At 42.2% G+C, this 24338-nt stretch overlaps 1 protein-coding gene across 3 annotated transcripts; it reads left to right on the top strand.

Annotated features, from left to right (window-relative positions):
• The first annotated feature begins 2884 nt into the window (after positions 1-2884).
• Positions 2885-24202, top strand: TRIM36 (tripartite motif containing 36). 3 transcript variants are annotated; one of them, XM_061478518.1, is made up of 10 exons: positions 2885-2985; positions 3827-4058; positions 12141-12478; positions 15365-15511; positions 16524-16619; positions 17515-17768; positions 20664-20788; positions 21340-21633; positions 21930-22227; positions 23759-24202. In XM_061478518.1, the coding sequence occupies exons 1-10, from the start codon at positions 2914-2916 to the stop codon at positions 24114-24116; spliced, it is 2214 nt and encodes a 737-aa protein (XP_061334502.1). In that variant the 5' UTR covers positions 2885-2913; the 3' UTR covers positions 24117-24202. The 3 variants fall into 3 exon arrangements, with proteins under 3 accessions (XP_061334502.1, XP_061334501.1, XP_061334503.1); XM_061478517.1 differs by having other exon boundaries at positions 2891-3003; XM_061478519.1 differs by lacking the exon at positions 23759-24202 and adding an exon at positions 22641-23333 and having other exon boundaries at positions 2891-3003.
• The last annotated feature ends 136 nt before the right edge of the window (positions 24203-24338 follow it).

Raw genomic sequence — 24338 nt, 5'->3', positions numbered from 1 at the left:
AGAGCATCAAGATAATTTCTGAAGACTGTAAATTTGGAAACAGGAGGATGCTTAAGACAAGATAAAGAATGTGTAGTCAAGGGGAAGTGGAAGTGAGATTGTAACGAGTAGTAATAGCAGAGAACTATGTTTAGAAATAATTAAGCAAAGGTGTGTGGATAGTAATGTGGTTGGCTGAAAGAGTGTGTGATCAATAAAATTGTTTTGTGATGGAAAAGTACCAAAAGAACTAACCACTACTAACCGCTAAGCAGAATACTATAAAAACCTGTAAGCTCACTCAGTAAGGGATTTTGTTTGTAGCCAGAAACAGAGTCCATGCCTCAGTTGCCACAAGACTGGGCCTGGCAAAGGGTCCTATGCCATATAAAGGATGGCCTGTGTGCAGTAGGGACCTTAAGGCATGTTTATTCCTAATAACACTATGATAATAAATAAACAAGGATTGCGTTCTCGAAGGTCAAAGCACGCTTTTCAACTGAGCTGCAATGACAAAGTAAATTTTTGGAACACAGGTGAAATAATAGCTGCTTCATTTTTAGCTCCCGGAGTAGCTAGCGCTCAAGCTTTGGCAACATTGAATAAGTTAGGATGTTGGCTTGCTAAGCAAACTAATGCTACAGCATCCGCTCTCTCTGTGTTGCTCACTGATGTTGACTCTATAAGACATGCGACTTTGCAAAATAGAGCAGTGCCGTGGTTTAAACCAAACCAGACAACTCGTTCACTCACTTCCCACCCCCCCCCCCCCCCCCTTTGCCTCCCCCTACTCCCAGGGGGACAGAGAGGAGAGTCAAGAAGAATGCAACTCCCACGGGTTGAGATAAGAACAGTTTAGTAACTAAGGTATAACGCAAATCACTACTGCTACCACCAATAATAACAATGATAAAGGAAATAACAAGGGAAGAGAATACAACACCTCACCACCAGCCGACCGATAACTCACCCCCCAAGCCCAACCAAGCACCAACCCATACCTCCTCCAACCCCACAGTCGCCCAGCCCTTCCGGCTAACTCCCAGTTACATCCCAGGCATGACGTGCTGTGGGATGGAATACCTCTTTGGTTAGCGTGGGTCAGGCGCCCCGTCTCTGCTTCCTCACGGCTTCCCCTCCTCCATGGCAGAGCCTGAGCCTCACAAAGTCCTTGGTCAGGGTAAACATCACTTAGCAACAACTGAAAACATCGGCATCACCAACACTGTTCCCAGGCTGGAAGTCAAAACACAGCAGTGCACCAGCTACCACGAAGGAGAAACGTGACTGCTGCTGCTGAACCCAGGACAAGCAGCAATTGATTTTATCCTCTTAGCTCATGGACATGGGTGTGAAATTCTGGAAGGAATGTATTGTATGAATTTGTCAGATCATTCAGAATCCATACATGAAAGTAACTGTAAATTAAAAGACAGTGTAATGAAGTTAAGGGAGGATGATAAAGATTGGTTATCATCACTTTTCTCTGATTGGGGTATCACTGGGTGGCTATTGACTTTGGTTAAGGGAGGAATGATCTTTTTGCTTGCTCTCTTTGCCATCATATGTGTTGTACCTTGCTTATTACAATGTATGCAGCAAATGTTATCCCAAGCTTTTGAAAGATGTGTATACTGCATTGCAAAAACAAGAAGGGGGAACTGTGGGGGTTGGAATGTATCGAAACTGTCAGAGACCATGGGAAGGAGAAACTACAGCAGGCAATTAAGAGTGACCTGTCCCTGACTGGTACTTGGAAGATGTTGGAACTGGCAAGGCACAAGGACGTCGGGACTGGAAAGAGGATGTCGATAAGAAAATCAGATAGACCTTTCACCTGATGTAACCGCAAAGCAAACACAGATGTGCTTGGCTAATTGCTTGGAAGCATATAAATATCGTGTAATCTTTTCAATAAACGATCCAGCTTGCACTCTACCTCTGGGTCCATGCCTCCATCCTCACACATGTACTTACCAACCCATTCTCCCCACATGCTTGATTAAGTGACATGTTTCAGTTTGAATATAAATACTGTGAGCATTTATAATCATTTTGAATATAAATACTAAATATCAGAATTATTTCAAGCACAGTGCTCTGTATTTTTATGAGGGCGGTTTTCCAAAGTAAATGTGAAATAGCATCTTTACATGTGTTCTCTAGAAAGTTCTTTGTAATACTGAATATGCTATACAGTCTCCTGTTTTCATAATTTCTGAATGCTATTTTTCACTCAAATTTCATGTCTAGGACACTGAATCCCAGATGTAAATAATGACCAAAACTGAAATAAGCCATTCCAAGTGTGTTTGTTTTATTGACTCATATCGAAACAGTAATTCTGAGCAGAGAAAGGATCTTATCCTGATGTTAGTCTTTCAAACAGGCAAATAGGTCAAATTTAGGGTTTGTCAAACTTACAGCATTTCATCATTCATGTAGTTCAGGCTCCATCCACTTTAATTCACTAAACGTCTGTCTGTTGTGTAGCATAAGGCTACTGTCCGTTTTCCCTTCAACTTTCCCTCCTGTATGAAAACAGGCTGACAAAGCTGGGGCTGTTCATCCTGGAGAAGAGAAGGCTGTGTGGAGACCTTAGGCGACATAGTCTAGTGCGAGGTGTCCCTTCCATTGGAGGGGGTTTGGAAGTAGATGATCTTAAGGTCCTTTCCAACCCATACCGTTCTGTGAGTCTATGACTCTACGCACACTTCCCGCAGCTGCGAAGAGGGGAGCGGAGGAGTGGTGACTGGGGGGGCTCTGGCAGGCCTTGCACCGCGCTGCCCCCTGCCGGACCCTCCGCCGCTGCGGAAGTGGCGCCGCCTGTGCCAGGTGCCGCTCGCCATTGTGAGCTGGGCGTTGCCTCTGGCCCCGCCCCAGAGCACGGCATTGCCTCCCCGCCTCCGCCTAGGGGCGCGGTGTCCCGTCAGGATGGCAGCTGTAACCGCGGAATCGGCAGGAGAAGGAGGCGTGGGGATGGAAGGCGACCGGCGGGAAAGCGCGGTGAGAGCCGACAGTGGGGTAGGGGTGTGTTTGCTCGGTCCCCGTCCGGCTGGAGGGGTCCTGACGGCAGCCCGCGGTGTGGGGCGGCGGGCATGGCTCGCACAGGGACCTTCAGCCGGGGTTCGGTGCGCAGGGGATGGGTTTCATTCCCCTGCATGTACGTGGTGTAGTTTGGCGGCGGGTTGGACAGTCGCGGACACGAGCTAGTGCCGCGGCGAGGAGGTGCCGGTGGGTTCAGGCCCGGGAGCCAGCGCCAGGCGGCTGTGGAGTCGTTAACTTGGGGAAGAGCTGCCCTGGTGGTGCACAGGCGGGTCTTTGTGCGTCAAACAAACAATGTTCCTGACTCGAGCTACTAGCCAAATGAAGTCAGAATAGTTTCTCCTTAAATGTGAGTTACAGGGCAGGGAAGCCTGTTGTTGAACCAGCCGGACAGTTTATTTCCTTTTTTCTTCTTTTTTCCCTGCTTCTTGAAAAGCAGGTGAGCAAGCAGAATTAAACGTATGTATTCCTATTGTTAGGAAGTATGGTTTATTTCATCTTGCTTGGTTCTTGAGTGGAATTAAGACTACTCCCCTCTTCTTTTTCTTCCCCTGCAATGCAGACGTGACCTAAAGATGAACTGAATTTTCCTAGTGGCAGCTTTCGTTTCAGCTGAAATGAATGTTGTCAGTGCTCTCATAAATATAAATTTGTTTGCAGGGTTAACTGGAGGAGTGCTTCAAACCAGCTAGAACTGTGCAGCGATTATTCAGCAGAGCTGGGGTTTGGTGACAGACAGCTGTGCCATGCTAGCTCATGTTCTCTGCTCTTACATTTGTTTCTCCCTCTTTCTGTCATGAAGGTTGCCATTAAGGGATTTGAAAGAGAGCTCATCTGCCCAGCATGCAAGGAATTATTCACCCATCCGCTAATCCTTCCTTGCCAGCACAGTATCTGTCACAAGTGTGTGAAAGAAATACTATTTGCATTTGAAGACTCTTTTGCTGATGGAGGTTCCGAATCCTCTAATCAGAGTAGCCCTCGAATTAAAATCTCTTCTAGCATGGATCGAGTTGACAAGATTAGTAGATCAGGTATGTGTCAGGATTTTTGTGAGTTTTCCTAACTTAATGTATTGGACTGACTTGAGCTGAATGCTGTCTGCACTGGTAAAATGTCTGAGGCAGTTAAAGAGATGATGACTTGGAGTTAGTGCAAGTCTTATTCTGTGGCAAGAACAATGGGAATATTTTCAAGGAAAATGCACTTTATTTTGTAGATAATATATTTGTCTTTGTGGCATCCTGTAAATCTTTGTGACCATTGTGTGGTTTTGTTCCTGTGTTTCAGTTACATCAAGGTGCAATAGTATCATGTTCAGTAGTGTTGAGATGTAGATTTCAGCAGTTTTATTGCCTATCAGTAGTACTGTTGAGGTGGTTCTCTCAGGTTTCAGGCAGTTTGAATTCATTAGTGTCAGCTTCCATCTGAGCCTCCTGCAGTCTGTGCGCATGGTAGTTTTGTCCTACCTGTTTCATTATGCTTACAGTAAATAATTTCCCATAGATGATGATCATTGCAGAACTGGGGACAGATGACTGTAAGAAAATTGTACCAACAGTCTCCTTCAGCGTGGTCTGCTCAAAGGAGTGCTTGGCTGTCAGGCTCACGCTCATTATGGGTTGACACTAGAAGGATTCTTACAGCTGTCTGTATAATCCATGGATAAGTTGATCTGCTTTTACATAGATGAATCGAAGGTGCTTTGTGCATGGTGTACTTCTTGAAAGAAATGTGATCTGCGCCTTTAGGCTTCCTTCTGACATAATTATCCCCTTTAAAACCAGACTCCCCAGTGCTCTGGATAAGTTGCCCAGAAGACAAACTTTAAAGCTGTGTCTTGCATTTCCCATATTACTAACATTCGTCTTCCCAGCTTCCAAAGTTCAGATGTTTTATTTCCTCCGCTTCTCTTATACAACTCCTCAGTTGTTAGTACTGGTACTTTTTCAAATCAGTTTGATGAGTGAATGTTGTGTTTGCTGTAGCTGGGGTGGTTGAAGCTTACAGGATTTGTGTGAATCCCCAAACTAAATGGCTAGTTATCTGCATTACAGTCCTATTTTATGGATGTGGGGTGTGCAGTCCCACAGCTACTGTTTAAGCTCTGCATACATGTCAGCTGCTTTCCAACTGCAGTGTTACGTGACACTTGAATGAATAGAGCCTACTGGTGCCTACCTTCTCCCAGATCCAAGCCTATTCCCTTTTTCCTCAATAAGCATAATGTTCTGGCATGGTATTGCATGCATGGACTGTGATTCCTGGTTTCCACTGCAGATTTATGTTTCTACAACGTGAACATCGGAGTGGTAGGTCTACTGTGGGCAGCCTGACCTCCCTGTGAAGGCTGTGGCTTGTGGAGTGTGGGAGAATTGGACAGGCTGCCTGTGGGGAGAAGCCCCCGTGCTGCCTTCTGCAGCATAAGTGAGGAGGTAATGCTTTATCTCCCGTTAGAAGCTGCTCAGCTGGCTCTCATTCAGGCAGTGATCTAGGACAACATGGCCTGCACATGGTGCTGTGGGTCAGTGTGCCCTGTACTCAAAGGAGGCCATGCTCTCTTGAGAACCTGGCATTTAAATACATCTAGATATGCAGAGTTTCAGTTTGCAGTGCTACCATAGTTACTGGCTGCTCTTAGAATTATAGAATCATAGACCTGTTCATGATGCTTCTGCCTGCCGTGAGATATATGCATGCAAGTTGTTGCTGGGGTTGTAATCTTTGAATCCACAGTAGCCTGCCATCATCCCAGCAACTGACTGGAAGTTATGTGTGTTATTTTCTCATCAAACCTACTAGTTGAGGGAGATTAATGCTTTCCTAAAGACTTCATACTTGTTGATGAGTAGTAGCAAGAGAAGGTTGAGACATGAAAATAACGGGCTTCCCCCTCTTCCCTCAAAGAGTTTCAGGCAGATGCACATCACAGGAAAATTATCATCTCAGACAGTTCACATTTGCAAAATGGAAAACATATGGAAATGGGACCTTTAAAGAATGTATTTGGATAGTCAGGTTAAACTGTTCACTTCTGATGTTGCAACCAGAGTTCCATTGCTGTGTGGGGTGTGAGATTTGTGCTCAGACATTTGGTACCAGTAATGTTCAAACAGCTCAAAATTTATATTTCTGCAATTCTTGTCCTGCATCTGAAGCACCCACAGTGTGCATTGCCTCGGTTAATTTGTTTTATGATGCTCGGGATTTGAAATAAAACAGCTCCTTAAGAGAGAAAAAGTACAGGAGACATCCAAAGTGAGGCCTCACATAGAACAAAAAACCCACTAGAATTTCTGATAGGCTTGTGCAGGGCATGTTACTGTCAAAACATTATTGTTATACTTGAAAATGTATATGACAACTTCCTGCTGTGGGTTTTTTCTTTTTCTTTTTTCCCACTTAAGGGAATCCCTACTATCTCCATGAGGAGTAGCATCTATTTAAAATGATTTTGGCGTTTAAATTCTTGAGATGCCAGAATAAACTTGTCCATGTTTTGTATTTGCTGTGAATGCAAATCTCATATTTACAAATACAATTTATTTTAATGTAAAAGCTCTCCATTTCTCAGTTGAAATAGAGCATATGTGCTTCTTCAAATCTAATGTGTTGGTTAAAAAAAAAAACCAACAAACAAACCCACTGTTTATGTTGTATATAAAATAATTTTTGGTCAAAAAAGGTATGTTGCATATAAAATGAAAATAAAGGCTATTTCTTATTGCTGATCCATTTTCTATAATGTTAGTTTAATTACAGTCTTGGTGTAGTTAAAGAGTGTAATGTGGTTATGGTAACACTTGTGCAGTGCTGATGGACGATGCAGAAACAGAATGTCTGAAATACCTCTCTCTGCACCCCACCCCAAGTCTCTTCTTTCTCCCTTTTTCTGTTCTGCTTAAATACTACAATTGTTTCACCTGCTAGGGAATTGAACATTCTTTCCATTCAGCCCTGCAGGAGTTTTAACAGCCACAGGAGAGAAAACAGCTGATGCTTTTTATTTAAACTATTGTAAACCAGTGGTGTATCTCATTTTGGGGTTTCTAAATGGCTTTCTATTCATTGTTCACAGCCTCACAGAGGAGGTCTTTTGGGTGGAGAGGCAGAAATGCTTCCTTTCTTGTACTGGCTAGAGGTAGTCTAGCATTTAGATCTCGAGTTAAATATTGTTGGTTAGCATATAGCTTTTTGTCAGTGGTCAAGTCCACAAAATTGCTTTTGCAGTGAGCAAAGGTACAGCAAAGGACTTCTATAAGGGAAGCTTTTCATTCTGTTAAACACTGACTTAAAGGTCAACTGGACTGGAATTCAGTTAGGAGTTGAATTATATTTTTTTTCTCTTGTGTCTGAACATATGTTGATGGGTGCAAAACCGCATATTCTCTCTTCCCTTTAAAAATAAAACCTCAACAGTCACCCCCCTGCCTCATGCTTTTTAATTTTCAAGAATTTACATGGTCAAGTTCCAGTGAAACTGCTGACTTACTGGTAGTGAAGTATAGTTATTGAATCAGTCTTTATAACATTGAGAGCTTGTGGTTGGCCATAGCTTTTAAATGGAAGATAATACTGGTTCTTCATTGTATCTGAGCCTGATTAATTTGATAAAAAAGCAGACTGAAGTTTGTGCCATGTTAATCTGAATAGTAGTTCTGGATCTGGCAATTTAGCATGGCACATGCATATATGGGGAAACTTACATATTTTAATTTGTGATGTTTGGTGTGCTTAGCGACACAATTGGGTGGAAGGATAGCAAGTGTCTCTTTGGTTTAAATACATCTCCTTTTGAAAACTGAGCTATTCTGAGCGTTTCAGTCACTGCATGGGCTTGTTAATATTACTTTTTTTTTGATGGGATGCTCTGTCAAAAGTGGCAGAAATCCCCACAAAGCTCCATGTTGCTGTAATATTGGCAGGCACACAAGCAATCCATAAAAATACTGTGTCCTTCAAGAAAGACAAGAACTGAGCTAAACACAAACCTGAACTTCACACTCGGTGGAGGACAGGAAATGGGAAGAAGATTGGATTGTCTCAGTTGAAGACTGAAAGTGTCATAAAACAAAGATACTGTAGGACAGCACCAGAGCTCTTGGGAAGCTGGCCTTATTTGCTCTTTTTGCAGAAAGCACCCTTGATTTGTGGAAGATAAGTGTCTGAAAAATGACATTTCACACAGTATCACACAGTATGCTAGAGATTGGAAGGGACCTCGAAAGATCATCTAGTCCAATCCCCCTGCCAGAGCAGGAACACCTAGATAATGTTACATAGGAATGTGTCCAGGTGGGTTTTGAATGTCTCCAGGGAAGGAGACTCCACAACCTCCCTGGGCAGCCTGTTCCAGTGTTCCGTCACCCTCACTGAGAAGAAGTGTCTTCTCAAGTTTAAGTGGAACCTCTTGTGTTCCAGTTTGTACCCATTACCCCTTGTCCTATCATTGTTTGCCACCGAGTAGAGCCTGGCTCCATCCTCGTGACACTCCCCCTTTATATATTTATAGACACTTATAAGGTCACCCCTCAGTCTCCTCCAAACTATAGAGACGCAGCTCCCTCAGTCTTTCCTCATAAGGGAGATGCTCCACTCCCTTAATCATCTTAGTTGCCCTGCGCTGGACTCTCTCCAGCAGGTCCCTGTCCTTCTTGAACTGAGGGGCCCAGAACTGGACACAATATTCCAGATGCGGTCTCATTTTGCAGCTAGTGACTTACCTCATGTTTGTTTGTTGCCTTTTTCTTTTCTTTCTTCCTAGAAATCATTCCAAAAATAGTAACTGAGTTTGGGGGGTAGGTGGCAATATGCATTAATATATTTTTAAAAACTTACATGAGAATCCAGTTGACTTTTAAAATCTTTTTTTTTTTGAATTCTCACACATTTAAATTCCATATCTTCCATAACCATAGAATTCTGGTGATCCTGCTTACTTGAAAAACACAATTTTATCTTTAAGATGTCTTACCCTTTTGCAAACAATCAGCTGGAGGCTGGGCTTTTCAACATTTTAAGTGTTGGTATCACTTCTTTGGAAGAGAGTATTTAAATGTTGTCTTTAAAAGACGTATTTAAGATTGTTCTTTGACGTTAGTCTGCCATCTGTATCGCAGTATTTGAGTTTGGAGTCTAAGCAGGAGCATACCTTGCACTAATTTTTTAGTTAATGGTCAAGCTATTCGGTGTAAGTGGAGCAGTCTGTCTACAAACCACAGCAGAAAATATCTTTTGAGGATTCCTGATGATTTTACAAAATACATACTTGTAAACCAGATTGGCCAACTGTAAAAGAGAATATAGTGAGAACCTAAATTTCTCTGATCTGCACAGCTAATATGACTACAAAATCCATGGGTTTTGCTGTTCTGCTTTGTATATAAGCAAATTCAGTTTTAGCAAACTGGACATAAGGCAGATAAGAAAGATAGTACTCTAAACACTGCTGAAGAAATAATTTTTTTTTTTTGAATATGAGGGTAGAAATCCTATAAGCAGAAAGCAGACTAATTCTTACTGCATGTTAGTTAATATTACGACACTTACTAGGCAAAAAGAGGATGTTTTGTTTCCATACTGTGAGAATTTAAGTGGCAGAGCATACCGAGGAGCTTAGCAAGTAAACTTCCACGGTTTAAAACAGGGTGAGGAGAAACCTTAGTTCTTAGAGTGCTGTCATTGAGAAGGGATGAGACATCTGAAGGTGCACAGGAGTTCCTTGGTACTGGGTTGCTTTCTGTAAGCAGTGTCACCAGTTGCAGAGCTTACAACTGGTCTACCACGTTTTCATTGTAGTACGGGCAGAATGAAAGGCCTGCATTAAAACACAACTGAACTCATCTTTTTGTTTAACAAACGCCCCTTCCGTGTTTGAGCCACTTGAGCCAGACTTGAAAAGCATGCTGCTGGATACAAACTTCAGATTATATTTCTAAACTTGACCACTGCACCATATTTTTTTCTTTTGCTGTCTTGCTTTGTCATTGCTTGCTTTCTGCTATAGCATACTGATTGTAGGCAGTCCCTGTACGTATGACACTGTACTATTATTTTATTAGTTTTTGCAAATATAAGTGTTCTGGGTTGCTTTCTGTAGTTGGTGACTGCATGGCACTGCATGTGAAATCATCTCTGGTTAGGCCATTGTAGAAGTCTGTGTAGATCTCTCTGTGTTCCTGTGTGCTGTGTGCTGGAGCATACATTGGAAATACGGAAATATAGTTTTGTGTTTCACTGCTGTTGCTGTGCATTGCATGTGTGTCTTGCTGTGTATGCCAAGTTACAGGTACTGCAGGATGTGCAGTTGGGCAATTAATTCGGTTCAAGTAAGTACTAAAACAAAAAATCCAAAATCTCTGCTTCCGTTAGGCAGAGAGTTGTATGCTGGTGCCTTGTGCCCCCCATACTGTTCTGTAAATGCAGTCTAGTTGGTCCACTCAGAACCTACAGAAAGGCATAAGATCAACAAGGTTTGGGACTGCCAGCTTGTATGCATTTGCTCATGCTCTGGTTGTTGCTTCTTGAGTGACAGTCATGCATATTTGCCATGAGAGATATTTAAAGGAACTGGTTCCTTAACAGGAGTACTGGTTTGTGGGTGGTTTGGGGTTGGTTGGTTGTTTATTTTGTCCTTTTTGTGCGGTGGTTTGTTTTCTTGTTGCTTTTGGTTTTGTTTTTGGTTTTTTTTTTTTAAAGAGACTGGATAGGAGGGCACATGTTAGAGACATGATAGGAAGGGAGGTTTTAGATTGTTGTGTTAAGCAGCCACAGGAGAAGTGGCACAAGGCAAGTAAGTGTCTTCTGAGTAGTACCAAAGGACACTTCAAAAAGAGATGAAGCATCATCATTTCTGATAAGAAGATAACTGACTAAACACAGATGAAGAAGAATCAGTTTCAATCCAGAGAATTCAGTTTAACGTCATGCCTGAATTTACAAATCTGTTAGGTATAACAACATTAGGTACAACACCATGCAGTCCTCTCAAAGGGGTCTTAAAACCACACTCAAGCTACAGAAGATGTTTTTTTTCATTTGTTTCTTTGCCAGAAGAAGCTGAGAGGGTACATGTCAAGCCTAAACACTTGCCTGGCTTGCTTCAGAAATACATAAAGGCACAGATGTGCTCCTTGAGTTCGTGTGTGAGACACTGGAATGCCCTCCCTGTTTGATAGCCTCAAGGACATTACCCTGTAAATAGCTTTGGGTTTGTGAGCCGTCCCCTTGAATAGGCTCCAAAGGTTCTTCAGGCTTGCAGCTTCACTTGAGCCTTTGATCACTTTAGTTTGGATAGGAGGGGAAATTTTTGCATAGCTGGTAGTAGCACAGCTTCTCTGCTGTTCCTTCTGAAATGCTGAGAGAAGTAACACCCTATGTAACTGCAGATCTGTGGTTCCCCAGTTCAAGGCAGAAGAATCTTCCAGACATAACCATCTCAACATTCCCTTTCGTGTGTGAGGTTTTATCAAGTCAGCCTCTGCCTGTTTTTTGGCTGAGATGTCATACTGGTAATATCTAGTTCTCTTTGTTTTCCTTCTTTTCTTTTTTTTTTTTTGGGGGGGGGGGGGGTGGTGGGGACTGTGTGTTTTTTTTTTTTTGTTGTTGTTGGTTTTTTTTTGTTTGTTCATTTTTTTAATGATGTTCCTTGGGATGAGACAGATAAATTCAAACGAGCTAAAGCAAGCTTTAGGGAGCTCGAAGTTTGCTATGTTTGTCTGGAAATAATTAGTTTCACTCTGGGAATAAGCATCTTTTACTTCACTCTGTTACTGACCAGCCAGTTAGCCTAAAACTAAAATTTTTCTGAAGGTTCTGTGTTCAGCATTTTGAAAGGCTGCAGCTTGAATGTATCTAAAACTAGATGAAGACAGGACTGGAACAGCTAAATTAAGCTTACCACAGAATTAATTTTAGAGTAGTAGTTTATAATGTCCCTTGGACTCAGACATTTCATTACCTTGTTATGGTAAATGTATTTTCTTTGGCTTGGCAGACTGCATATGAATTGGTAATCTAGTGTTTTGGACACTGTGCTTTGATAGTTTGGAATTGGTTCATAAATTCCTGTGCTTCTCCGTTTAAACATCTTCTGTTTTATGCTACCTCTAAATCAGGTGTCTACGCAGGCAGAAAACACAATTCACTGACTCCTAGATCTAGTCTGTTTCCTTGTCCGGGCTGCCAGCGGGATATTGATCTCGGAGAACGTGGCATCAATGGCTTATTTCGCAACTTTACTTTGGAAACCATTGTGGAAAGATACAGACAGGCAGCCAGGGCAGCCATTGCTATTATGTGTGATTTCTGCAAACCTCCACCTCAAGAGTCTACAAAGAGCTGCATGGACTGCAGTGCAAGCTATTGTAATGAATGCTTCAAAATACACCATCCTTGGGGAACTGTGAAAGCCCAGCATGAATATGTCGGACCAACCACCAACTTCAGACCCAAGGTAAGTATACCATATCTTACAGGATTTGCGTTGCAGCATTCACATACATAGAGCTTCAGGTGTATCTGTGCGGCAGTTGATGCTCTTTAGGATTTATTGCTGTTATTTACTGAATGCACCATATGCCTTTGTTATTCTTGATGCTCAAGTGGTTGTTGTTGGAAACGACACTGAGAACATAATTTGAAGGGGACCTTAAAAATAAGGATTTATTATTATTTTGTTTTGTTTTTTTTGTTTGGTTTTTTGGTGGTTTTTTTTTTTTTTAATTTTGGAGAATGGACTGTGGTGTTTGTGATTTGGATCCTTTTTTTCTTTTTTTGGAAGACTTGATGATCTTGAACATCTGGAGTGGCAGTGATTTTTGGTAGAAGTCAAGTAGGATGCCTGTGTGGGTAAGCTTAAAAACCTCAACACAATTGGCTTCCTCTGCCCCATTAAGGCAGGTTCCCTTTGGAAGTTCTGTGCCTGAGTTTGGTCTACCACAAAGCATTTTCTTCCTCTCCTCCTTCCTTGTGTCTAGCAATAGCAAAAGGTGCAGTTCAGAACTCTGCTGGTTTTACACTGTTGGGTTTTTTTTCTTAACCTGTAGCAGAAGAGAGAAGTGTAATGGGCAATTTTCTGCTTTACACAGTGTAGTTGCTGTTGCTGCATTTGGACGGAAAAGAATATTTGCAAAGTGCAGTTACCTTTGTCTCTTCTGCTAAGTGTTGTGCAGAACGTGGCAGTGCCCTACTCAATTTAATTACACGACATGAGGAATTGTTACATGTTCATCTCAAGGGACCACTGTAGGTCTTAATGTCTGACCACGCTGTGTGCTGGTGGCCAGTGACCTCACTGGGGGTCGCACATATGTTGGAAAAGCTGATATTCAAGGAGTCCTGATTCATTTTGATTAAATTAAGTAAATTTGATTAATGCACAATGCATAAGAAGGGCTTAACTAGTGACGTACCTTTATTCTGAGGCTGGAAAAATCTGAGCCTCGAAAAGAGTGAGCTGACAGTGAACATCCAGAAGTGCACTTGGTGCTGTTTTTCTTAAGTCTAACGCCTTAATTCCAGTTAAGAACAAGCATGTGCTGTATGTGCTTTAATATGTGCTAGCACACAGCTATCTTTGTGAAATGTCCGTATGTTGGATACACAAGTAAGGTAAAAGTGTGCATGTTGTCTTCCAGTTCTTAATCTAAAATGCAGTAGAGTACCTTAAAACTTTACTTCTGTGGTATCTAAGCCCTCACTACTGCAACATTCTTAAAGGAATTCTGCATGCGTACATACAGACTAATTTGGGTTTAAAGTCAGTAGCTGAACTCTGCTGAAGTAGAGCAAAGGGGGGAAAAGTAGTTTAGATCATCCTGATGTATCAAATGTGTGTAATTAGCTTTTTAAATCATGTTAAGACAGATGCACTGTTTAAAAAGAAACAAACCCCCTCAAACCTGTTAGAAAGGAAAGTGCATTTTTTCACTGCACTGCATTGCTAAGACCTGAACTGAATGCAGAGAGTATTTGCTGGTCTCCCAAACAATATTCCCAGTCATCACTTGAATTTACAGCCAGTTTGAAGAACACTTTGTAATGTGTGGTGGGGATAGGAGAAGCACACAGTGGGCTGATCTTGAAATTTTAAAGAGCTAGACTAGGTAATCTGCTGACCTCTACTATCTTTAACTTGCAGGCTGTAACTTTTGCTTATATGATGAAGTGAATGCATGACTTCTGTTAGGTGTCACTATGCACTGCTGTGGAAAGCACAAGCCTAAGATAACATTTCAGGCTTGAACTGGTCTGCAGTTTTAGCTTACTGTGCCCATATCTGTGCTACTCAAAATTTTCTGTTTTGGTGGCCTTTGCTGTTTGTGGCTTTTTTTTTTTTTTGGTGGGGGGGAGGGGATTTGTTTGTGTGATAAAAGGGTGTGTGATAAAAGATTATACCTTTAAAGCTTGACTACTGACACTGCTGTCTTGCTCTTCTCCTTGACTTGAAACTGAACAGCTTTATCAAGAGCTCTTCTTTGGTTAACATGGAGAAGACAGACTCAAGATGTTCTCTTTTAGTGCTCTGGGATGAGGCAAATATTTAGGGTTTTCTAAGACCCCCTCTCTTTCACTTTAGAGGGTTTTATCTGTTGCTTGAGCTTGGAGTTGCACAGCAATTTTTTCCCCCTCTTAGAGCAGTTATTTCAAGATGTTCAGTCTTTGAAAGATGATTGTTAGTGAACACCGGTTTTTCACAATGCTGTTCAAACTGATACTGGAATTAGTACTAAGCATGAATAACTTGTAATTAGAGTCAGGCAGAAAAATAGCAACCCTGGAGCCTTTTGTCTTTAAAATGACTGTGACTGGTCATGGTGGCTGCATTTTGTTTGTTGCTCTAAGATTAATGGCTATGTGACTGATCAGTCTTGCTTAAACTTAGATCATGGCAGTATTATGTCAACTCTTGCTTTAAGAAACAGTTCATAGCTGTTTGAAGAGATGTTGTTGTGGACATGGTTAAATTTGAAAGTGTGGGTGTGCTATATATTGCAATTACAGCTGTGAAGAACAGTGTAGGGAGCTTGTGGCATGCAGACAACTTTAGGGGTTAGCAAAGGATTAATTGCAGTATGGAGGCTATATGAAGTTTGCACCGGCATTGCTACAAGTTTATGCACTGTAAACCTTGTGAAGTTGTATGCGTTCATCTGCTGGCTTTCACTGGCATGGACAAATATAAAAGGTGGAAGATAAATTGAACAGAAAAAATCCACTGAAGAAATCGGATGCTGCCATGGGGTGATTGTTTTGATGGCCTTTTGAGCACCTCAGTTCTTGGAAGTACACCTGTACACATCTGCTCTTATTTTTTTCCTCCCCCTTTTTCTCCCCCCAGATTTTGATGTGTCCAGAACATGAAATGGAGAGGGTAAACATGTACTGTGAAATCTGCAGAAGGCCAGTTTGTCATCTTTGTAAACTGGGTGGATGTCATGCAAACCACAGAGTAACAACCATGAGCACTGCCTACAAAGCCCTAAAGGTAAAAGCAAATATTGTTGGACATGGCCTTAAGAAGGGAAAGAGTACTGAGCTTCTGCTGTAATGGCAAACATACTTTGGCAGGAATCCAGGGTGTGTGTGTGTTTAGTCAGGAGGCATGCTGTTGTGCAGTATCTGTTAATGTATATATTAGGGTGACATAGCAGGTCTGAGAAACTAAGCTGTATTTTCTATGAAGCTTGAAACATAACCCCTTAGAAGTGCTTCCACATTACTTTAGTCAACTGTACAGCAGGACTAATCAATGCAGAAGGTTGAAGCAGTTAATACTTGACAGTCAAGGTTAGCTGGTACTTTAGAGGCACTCTTGAAAAATTTGCATTTGAAGTTTTGTTGCTACCTTGTATGTTTCTAAAATTGCACAGTTGTTGATTTCCTACACACAGTAGAACAGGGCAGACTTGCAAACATTGCTTTGTTATTAAAGAATAATTGCAGCTACCTCCTTTTCTTTCTTAACACTCTTGCTTTCAGGGAGGGGGAAAAAAGAGGACCAGCCCCTGCCTGCCTTGTGCTCTTTGGCCTGCTTGCCTGTTTGCAGGACTTTTCCTGTATGGCTGTTAACTCTTGCAACTAAAGAAGTGCAGACAAACTCAAAAGTTTGTGCTTTGAACCACTTACTTTTCTAGCAAATCTTACTACAAATGAGTTAATAACTAATAAGGCTTTTCTGTAAGTTTTAGTAACATCTTGAACCATCATGTTCCTACCTACTCCTGTGGTTGGGGAGGAGCACGCAAGGAAGCTGAGGCTGTTACCGCTTGTCCTCAGAGGCTGTGCTCCCAGTTCTGCTCACAGCAGTGGCCTCACATCTGTGTGCAGTCATCACAGGTCACTGAGCAGTTCTGTGTGGGGTTGCTGGTTGTAATTAGTGACAGATTTTGGTCCCTGTAATGAGACAAACTGAGCAATAGCTGGATGACCTGCCTGCACTGGTTGTCAGTTTGGGTGGGATACATTTATGCTCCCAGCTTGCTGTTTTATTTTAACAGGAGAAGCTTTCAAAAGATATTGAGTACCTCATCGGTAAGGAGAGCCAGGTGAAAGCTCACATCACACAGCTGGATCTGCTGCTGAAAGAAACAGAAGTAAGAGCATCCTGTGGGTTGTTTGGGGATGGCCCTTGCAGGGACAAGGCAGGGACTCAAATTGTTTTCAGTGAAGTGTTTTAAATACCTAGTGATTTTTTTTTTGGTTAGCCAGAGAAACAATTTCTGATCAGTTTGTGCTAGTCGTGAATCCCACATGACCTAATCATGAATGTGGGAAATTTGGGCAGCATACAGAGTCACATGTATTCTTACAGAAGTTAAATTTTGAGTGCTGCTGTAAATTTAATTGAAATAAAGCGTATTTGATGCTTTAACTGGTGAGAAGTGGGTTAGGCTTAACAGCTTTTGTGTATTCGTGGTGCTGTACAATTTACGCCGTCTGTTTGCCTTGAGGGCAAAACCTCCATGAAGAAAAATCGGAGCTGGGAGCTCACATGCGGCATGAAAAATGCAGTGCCAGAAATTGCAGGAGCTTGTGGCCCTGCTTGTGTCTTGATAAAGGTAGTCTCCATGCTTTCTAGTTCCTTTTATCCAGTCAGAGGAGGCTGTACAGTTCTGAGGGCATGTGAGAAACTGGGCTGGACCTGTGGTTCAGGGTGTTTGGGGAAGATGGAAGAGCACGTAGCTCTTGGACATGCAGACTTCACAGACTAAACTGCTATTTTATAGTGCTTTTCCATGAGCTGTTTAGACAGATGCCATGCATAATCAGAGGAGTACTTTCCTGCTCTTAATTCTTTGTGTTAAAATAGTAAATGCTTACTAGCTTGGGTGCAGTGCTGGTCACATTTGCAGTGCTGAAGATGGTAACAAAGCTTATTAGTCTTGTCTGTCAAACGGGTGACTACATTGCAATGATATCTTGAACAAATACGTTTCTGTACACAGCCACAGTGCTGTGCAATCTAATGTGTCTTTTGTTCCCTCCTAGTTTAACAGTGAAAGAGCTAAACAAGAAGCATTTCAAAGTTTTGAGAAATTATCTCATATCCTGGAAGAGAAGAAATTTGCAGCTCTTAGGGCAATTGATGCTTCTAAGAATTTAAGGCTGGAAAAATTGCAAGCACAAGCAGAAGAATATCAAGGGCTTCTGGAAAATAATGGCCTTGTAGGATATGCTCAAGAAGTGCTTAAAGAAACTGATCCGTCTTGTTTTGTTCAAACAGCAAAACAACTTCATGTCAGGTATCTTGATTATATTCTGTTTGAGGTACAGATACTGTTCTAGGATGTCTAGTCAGTCATACTCTTTTGACACCTGCTAGCAAAGTAGTGAATACAGTACCTTGTATTACGGAGGCTCAGGAGATGATCCCAGTGCCATTCAGTAGATATTACTACATTACAGTGTGCGTTAAGGAACAGCACACTAGAGGGGCTCTGTCCTGCTAATCCCCAGCCTTGTTCTGCAGTGGAAGGGCTCATTCAGATCATTGACTGGTTCTTTAGAGATTGCATCGGGTATTTGTAACTTAGCAAAACGGGTCTCTTCTAGCTTTAAACTCTTTGATCTTGTCGTGGTTTAAACCCAGCCAGACAGCTTGTTCACTCACTCCCCCCCCCTTTCCTCCCTCTTTCTTTCCTTACCCCTACTTCTGGAGGGATGGAGAGGAGAATCGAAAAGAATACAGCTCCCACGGGTTGAGATAAGAACACTTTAGTAACTAAAGTATAACACAAATCACTACTGCTACCACCAATAATAAAAATGATAAAGGGAATAACAAGGGAAGAGAATATACAACACCTTAGCACCAGCCAACTGATAACTCACCCCCCCAGCGTGACCAAGCACCGACCGATACCTCCTCCAACCGTGCAGTCCTAGCCCTTCCAGGTAACTCTCAGTTACATCCTGGGCATGATGTGCTGTGTATGGAATACCTCTTTGGCTAGCTTGGGTCAGGTGTCCTGTCTCTGCTTCCTCCCGGCCTCGCCTCCTCCCTGGCAGAGCATGAGGCTCACAAAGTCCTTGGCCAGACCAAAACATCAGTGTTATCAACTCTGTTCCCAGGCCAAAAGTCAAAACACAGCACTGCACCAGCTACCAAGAAGGAGAAAAATGACTGCTACTTCTGAACCCAGGACACTATCCACCCCTTATTCCATACCATTCACGTCATGCTCAGATCCCACATTTTCAATATACCATCACTCTTATCTCAGTGGACTCTTATCTTAGTGCATGGACCAGTCCCTATAAAGCTGCTGAGTCCATCTGGTCCATGATGTCAGGCTCCATCTCTTGTAACAGTCTTTCAGAGTAGGAGAGGCTGTGTGCAGTGTTCACACTCAGGAATCACCTGGGCAATAGTGTCAATTGCAAAGTCCACCCCTCGATCATGACTCTGTCTCTATGTTGCATTTCTGCTCTGATGGCCTGCATGTCATGGGCCCACCAGGTTCAAAATAATTCACCGTCCCCTTTAGCAGTTTTTGCAGCTTGTTGCTAGGGACTCCATACAGCTGCCTTCCATCTCTGACGCTTCCAAAGCACTGGAGGGGCCCACTGACCTAGATACACCCTGCCACTCATGACTCTCCAGCCTTGGGGAAAATCTCTTGGTCCTCCTATATCATTGTTTAACACCAGACAAAACCCAGACCTGACTCTGCTTAACTTTTGAAATCGATCATGGGCAAAATACACTCTGTATGCGTGCCAACATGGTGATCCCCATCACGATCAGCAAACAAGTCTCAACAGCATTAAAAGGCCATTCAAAGACTTCAAAACTCTCAAATGATGCTGTAAATGGTTGGGGGGGGGGGGACGGGGGACTGGGAGGGTAAAAGAATGTCTCCTTCACAGGTTGACCACCTAAGAAGGAGAAAAAAGATGTGTAATTGCTAAGCACTTTTATTATATACCTCCCAAAGTATAAAGGTGGTGACCACACTGGGAACATAAGCCAGATCAGTTTCATAGTCAATGATTCCATTGTATTACAAGTCATTGCCATAAAGTACAATGAGACAAGAACATTAGCCCAAGCCCCACACTTGAAAAACACTAATACAGCAAATACCGGCTCGAAGTAAGGTACGATATACTGAAACTGTGAGATGAAGAGGAACAACTTTGAGAGCCAATAAATCAGCATTGTGATGAGTGACTATTAATCCGGACAGATCTGTAGTTATCTCAACCCTTTGTGCCCCACATTGGGTGCCAAAACAGAACTGTCGTGGTTTAAACCCAGCCAGACAGCTTGTTCACTCACTCCCCTTTCCTCCCTCTTTCTTTCCTTACCCCTACTTCTGAAGGGATGGAGAGGAGAACCGAAAAGAATGCAACTCCCATGGGTTGAGATAAGAACAGTTTAGTAACTAAAGTATAACACAAATCATTACTGCTACCACCAATAATAATAATGATAAAGGGAATAACAAGGGAAAAGAATATACAACACCTTAGCACCAGCCAACCAATAACTCACCCCCCCAGCCCGACCAAGCACCGACCGATACCTCCTCCAGCTGTGCAGTCCTAGCCCTTCCAGGTAACTCTCAGTTACATCCTGGGCATGACGTGCTGTGTATGGAATACCTCTTTGGCTAGCTTGGGTCAGGTGTCCTGTCTCTGCTTCCTCCCGGCCTCGCCTCCTCCCTGGCAGAGCATGAGGCTCACAAAGTCCTTGGCCAGACCAAAACATCAGTGTTATCAGCTCTGTTCCCAGGCCGAAAGGCAAAACACAGCACTGCACCAGCTACCAAGAAGGAGAAAAATGACTGCTACTGCTGAGCCCAGGACAGATCTTAATAGTCATTCTCCAATTAGCACTTCACACCTGTTTTGTTCTTTGAACATGTCCCAGATTGCTAAAATGCTCTGCCAGCTGAAGGAGATTACCTGTTCCTTATCTTTACACTGATGCACAAAAGGCCCGTAAATTTTGCATTTGAATTCTGTCCAGAGACACAGACCTTTCTGAGTGACTTGAAAATGTGTACAGGGAAACAGGTTTTTTTTAAATTTTTTTTTTTTTAAGCAAAACCCCAATTTTTTTACTTCAAGGAGTGCACATGTGTGAATTCCCTTTTCTCTCTTTTGCCATCCCCCTGTTTCTGTGCTTTCAGAATCCAAAAAGCTACTGAATCTCTGAAGAGTTTCAGGCCCACAGCTGAAAGTACTTTTGAAGACTTTGTGGTGGACATAGCCCAGCAAGAATTGGTCCTTGGTGACTTGACCTTCCATTCCAATGGTAAATTGTGAGAGCATCAGGTTTTTCTCAACTTATGGCTTTAAGGATTTATCTGGAAAGAGGTAAAACCAATGCAAGACTGCAGTTGCAGAGCTCAGTCTTGTAACTTGCATTGTGCCTTCTGTCCCTGTAACCCACAGGGCAGCAGTGGTAGCTTCAGCATTGATAAGGAAGCCAAGATGCCGTTGCATTCAGTTCCAGGTTACATTGGTTTCCAAACTACTGTAGTTAATTGATACTAGGTTTTCCTAGGAGCTTTTTGTTGTATGACAGAAAAGAATAGGTTTTTATAAGGTGGTAGTTTTTTGGGTTTTGTTGTTTTTTTTTTTAGCTGCCAGCAAAAATAAATAATATTTGAAATGAAAGTAAAAACAGGAAGGTATTTAAGTGCATGAACACAACCATCCTCATCTGCACCCTTTGAATGAGTTAAATATCCCCCCCACACACGCATAGTGCTATAGCCACTCAACAAAGGGCTTGTATTGTTAATTCTAAACCAGTATGTATCTGTGTTTGATTTCTTCTCTCCTGAATGTCTGTCATTCCAGGTCTGGAAATACCAGAAATAAATGAATTGCAGAGCAGAACATACAACAAAGCTCTGATCAGTTGGGAATGGCCTGGGAAGAGAGATACAGCTGATAAATATGTTCTTGAATATCATAAGCTTAATAGAGAAGAGGAGAGTGCAGTGTGGCAGGAGATTGAAGTTTGCAGCAAGAGCAAAGTTATATCTGATCTTGATTATGACAGCAGCTATGCCTTCAGAGTACGAGGATATAAAGGGTCCATCTGTAGTGCTTGGAGCCGAGAAGTTGTTTTACATACACCTCCAGCTCCAGGTATTGGGTTTTCCTATGTCCACAAGGTGCTGAATATGTGTCTTTTGGTGTTTAAAGCTGTAGGTAGTTCCCAGTAGCTCAGAAAGTTCTGCTGTACTGTTACCAGTTGCATGAATGTTTAGAAGCGTAAACAGGTTAAGTAGGTATCATACTGAGATTGTGTTGGCTTGCATGATATTTCTGGCAGCCTTTAAAAGTGAGAAATTCTAATGTCAGCATGACTTAAATTATAGTTTAGAAGCACAGAGGGCCAGATACTTAACTAAGAGGAAATCTTCTGGGATACTGTTTTTCAGTTTTCCGTTTTCTTTTTGATGACAAATGTGGGTACAACAGTGAACATCTCCTGCTGAACCCAAGAAGAACCTCTGTGGAAAGCAGAGCTGGATTTTCTCTGCTGTTGGGATCTGAGCGTGTGCAGACTGGATGCTATACAACCCTGGATTACATCATTGGTGACGCTGGGCTTACCAAAGGGAAGCACTTCTGGGCTTTTCATGTGGAACCCTATTCATACTTGGTGAAAGTGGGAGTTGTCTCTAGCAACAAGATGCAAAAAATGTTCCATAACACCCATGATGTGATCAGCCCAAGGTAAATTTTAGACTTTTTTTAATTCATGTTTTATATAAGGAAATGTCTTTTAAAAAAATAAGAGGGAATCTGGTGGCCATTAGTATACAAAGTGCAGCTTACCAGTGGCAAGTGGCTTGAAGCACATGGTGTAAGCAGGTGGTTCTTTTCATCCCGTGCTAGTAGTGCAAAGATATTCTAATTATTCAGAGTCCTACTTCATTTCTTTCTGGGAAAGAAATCGGGTTCCTACAGATACCAAGGTATATCAGTTAAAGCAAGAAGGTAGGAAAAAAAAAGGCAGCGGTTGCAAGACTGGAGCAATGCTTAATTATCGGTAGTAAGACTCTTCCTTAATTCTCTTAGCATACTAGGTTTGGCAGTCATTCAGGGGTACAATGTTCATTGTGCGTATCTGTGTATCTTTGCTGTAGCTTGTGTCATGGTGGATTCCAAGTCACTGGCTTGTCCTAGGCTATGTCTTCTACTTACGGTAATGGAATGATACTAAGCACAAGCCAAAGAACAGTGAACAAACCTGGAAGAAAATGTCCAGTTTTCAATTACAGTAAGCCTGGATGTGTCTGGGAACTGCAGGCTGGGACACTGTCTCCTGGGGGATTCTTCACTTTTTCAGGAATCTAAAATATAAATTGGCTTCCTCTTGTGTACCATATCGAAAGCGTAAAAATGCCAGTGTCTTGAGCTGCTTAAAGTCGGATGGAGACTTTTTGCCAAGTGACAGATTAGAAGCTGATTTCCAGATTCCTTTCTCCTTTTCCACACAAATACCTGAAAAAATTTAGCTGACCCACATCCAGCCTCCCCCCAAACAGGCCAAAAAAAGCAAATCTAGCTAGGGATTGACTGCACAGAATAATGTGTGCTTCTCTGGTCTGTCTTCATCTGGGTACAAAAGTAGGGGGAAAAGCATGTAGACTGAACAAATCTGGCTACAGGCTATCCAGTAAAGAGCTGGGAAAGGGATTCAGGGAAGTCTCCATGAAGACCACTTGAAGCAATCCAACAAAAAATGAAATCCCCTTAAACCACTATTTTGTGTTTTGAGTTTTAAGGACAATGTAGCAAGCAGCAGCATGGAAAACTCACAGGACAACAGTGATGTTAAATGTATTTACAAGTGTCATTTAACATTACGTAAATAAACGTCTCTTATCTATGATGATTAGTAATATTCACTATATTTCTTCTCAGGTTAACTCATCTATAGCTGTAGGTTCATTAATGATTGCCTAGCATAAGGACATTTAGTACATGAGTACATCCACTCCTTAATAAAGCCTTCTGTGGTCTCATCCCTCCAGTCGGGAGTTAACAGTTTAGCTGTTACTAATTGTTTGAAGTGGCCCAAATGATTGTTCTCCAGCTAGTGAATGCATCTTCCCTCCTGGGTTATGTATACTTTTACCCCACAAGGTTTGAAGGGTGATAGCATGATGTTACCTATCTTTATAAAAGTGTTTTCTCCAGTTCACATCACTGATCCCACTTCAGAATCTGACAGAAGAAAATGGTTGTTTTTCTGTTCTAGATACGAGCAAGACAGTGGTCACGACAGTGGGAGTGAAGATGCCTTTTTTGACTCGTCACAGCCTTTCCCACTGGTCACATTAGGCATGAAGAAGTTCTTTATCCCCACAACACCTGCTGCTTCCAAGGATGCAGTGAGCAGAATCCTTACCCTGCCCTCATGCTTGGGCATCTGCCTTGACTGTGACAAAGGCAAGGTGGGGTTTTACGATGCTGGCAGTATGAAATGCCTTTATGAGTGCAAGGTGGACTGCTCTGGCATGATGTACCCAGCATTTGCCTTAATGGGTGGTGCAGCAGTTCATCTTGAGGAACCTGTCACAGCAAAGTATGGGGAGTATGATGACAATGACATCTAGTGCAGAGAGATTACTTATTCCTATTGATGTTTTAAGATGGAAAATAACAATGGAAGAATTCTACCTTAATTTTCAGTCCTGATTAATTGTATTCTATATATGTGTTGCTCATAAGCCTCTGGACCATGTGTTTTTTAAACACGCAGTCCAGGCACTTTCCACACCAGTGGGAGATGTTCTTCCAGGGAGGAACTCTCCTGCCTGTCTTGTGATCTGTGAAAT

The sequence above is a fragment of the Pezoporus flaviventris genome, unplaced genomic scaffold (assembly GCF_033815535.1).
Source record: "Pezoporus flaviventris isolate CSIRO_AGI_PZ_B2104156 unplaced genomic scaffold, CSIRO_AGI_Pfla_v1 ptg000126l, whole genome shotgun sequence".
NCBI classification, from domain to species: domain Eukaryota; kingdom Metazoa; phylum Chordata; class Aves; order Psittaciformes; family Psittacidae; genus Pezoporus; species Pezoporus flaviventris.
Note: the sequence above shows the minus strand (reverse complement) of the source record. Positions and strands in the feature narration are given on the sequence as shown.

Bases quoted from the DNA above. Each gene is read 5' to 3' on its own strand.
- TRIM36 (XM_061478517.1), top strand. From the start codon at position 2,914: ATGGCAGCTGTAACCGCGGAATCGGCAGGAGAAGGAGGCGTGGGGATG. The intron at 3,004-3,826 runs GTAGGGGTGTGT...TCTGTCATGAAG, and splicing joins CGGTGAGAGCCGACAGTGGG to GTTGCCATTAAGGGATTTGA. The intron at 22,228-23,758 runs GTAAATTTTAGA...TTTCTGTTCTAG, and splicing joins CATGATGTGATCAGCCCAAG to ATACGAGCAAGACAGTGGTC.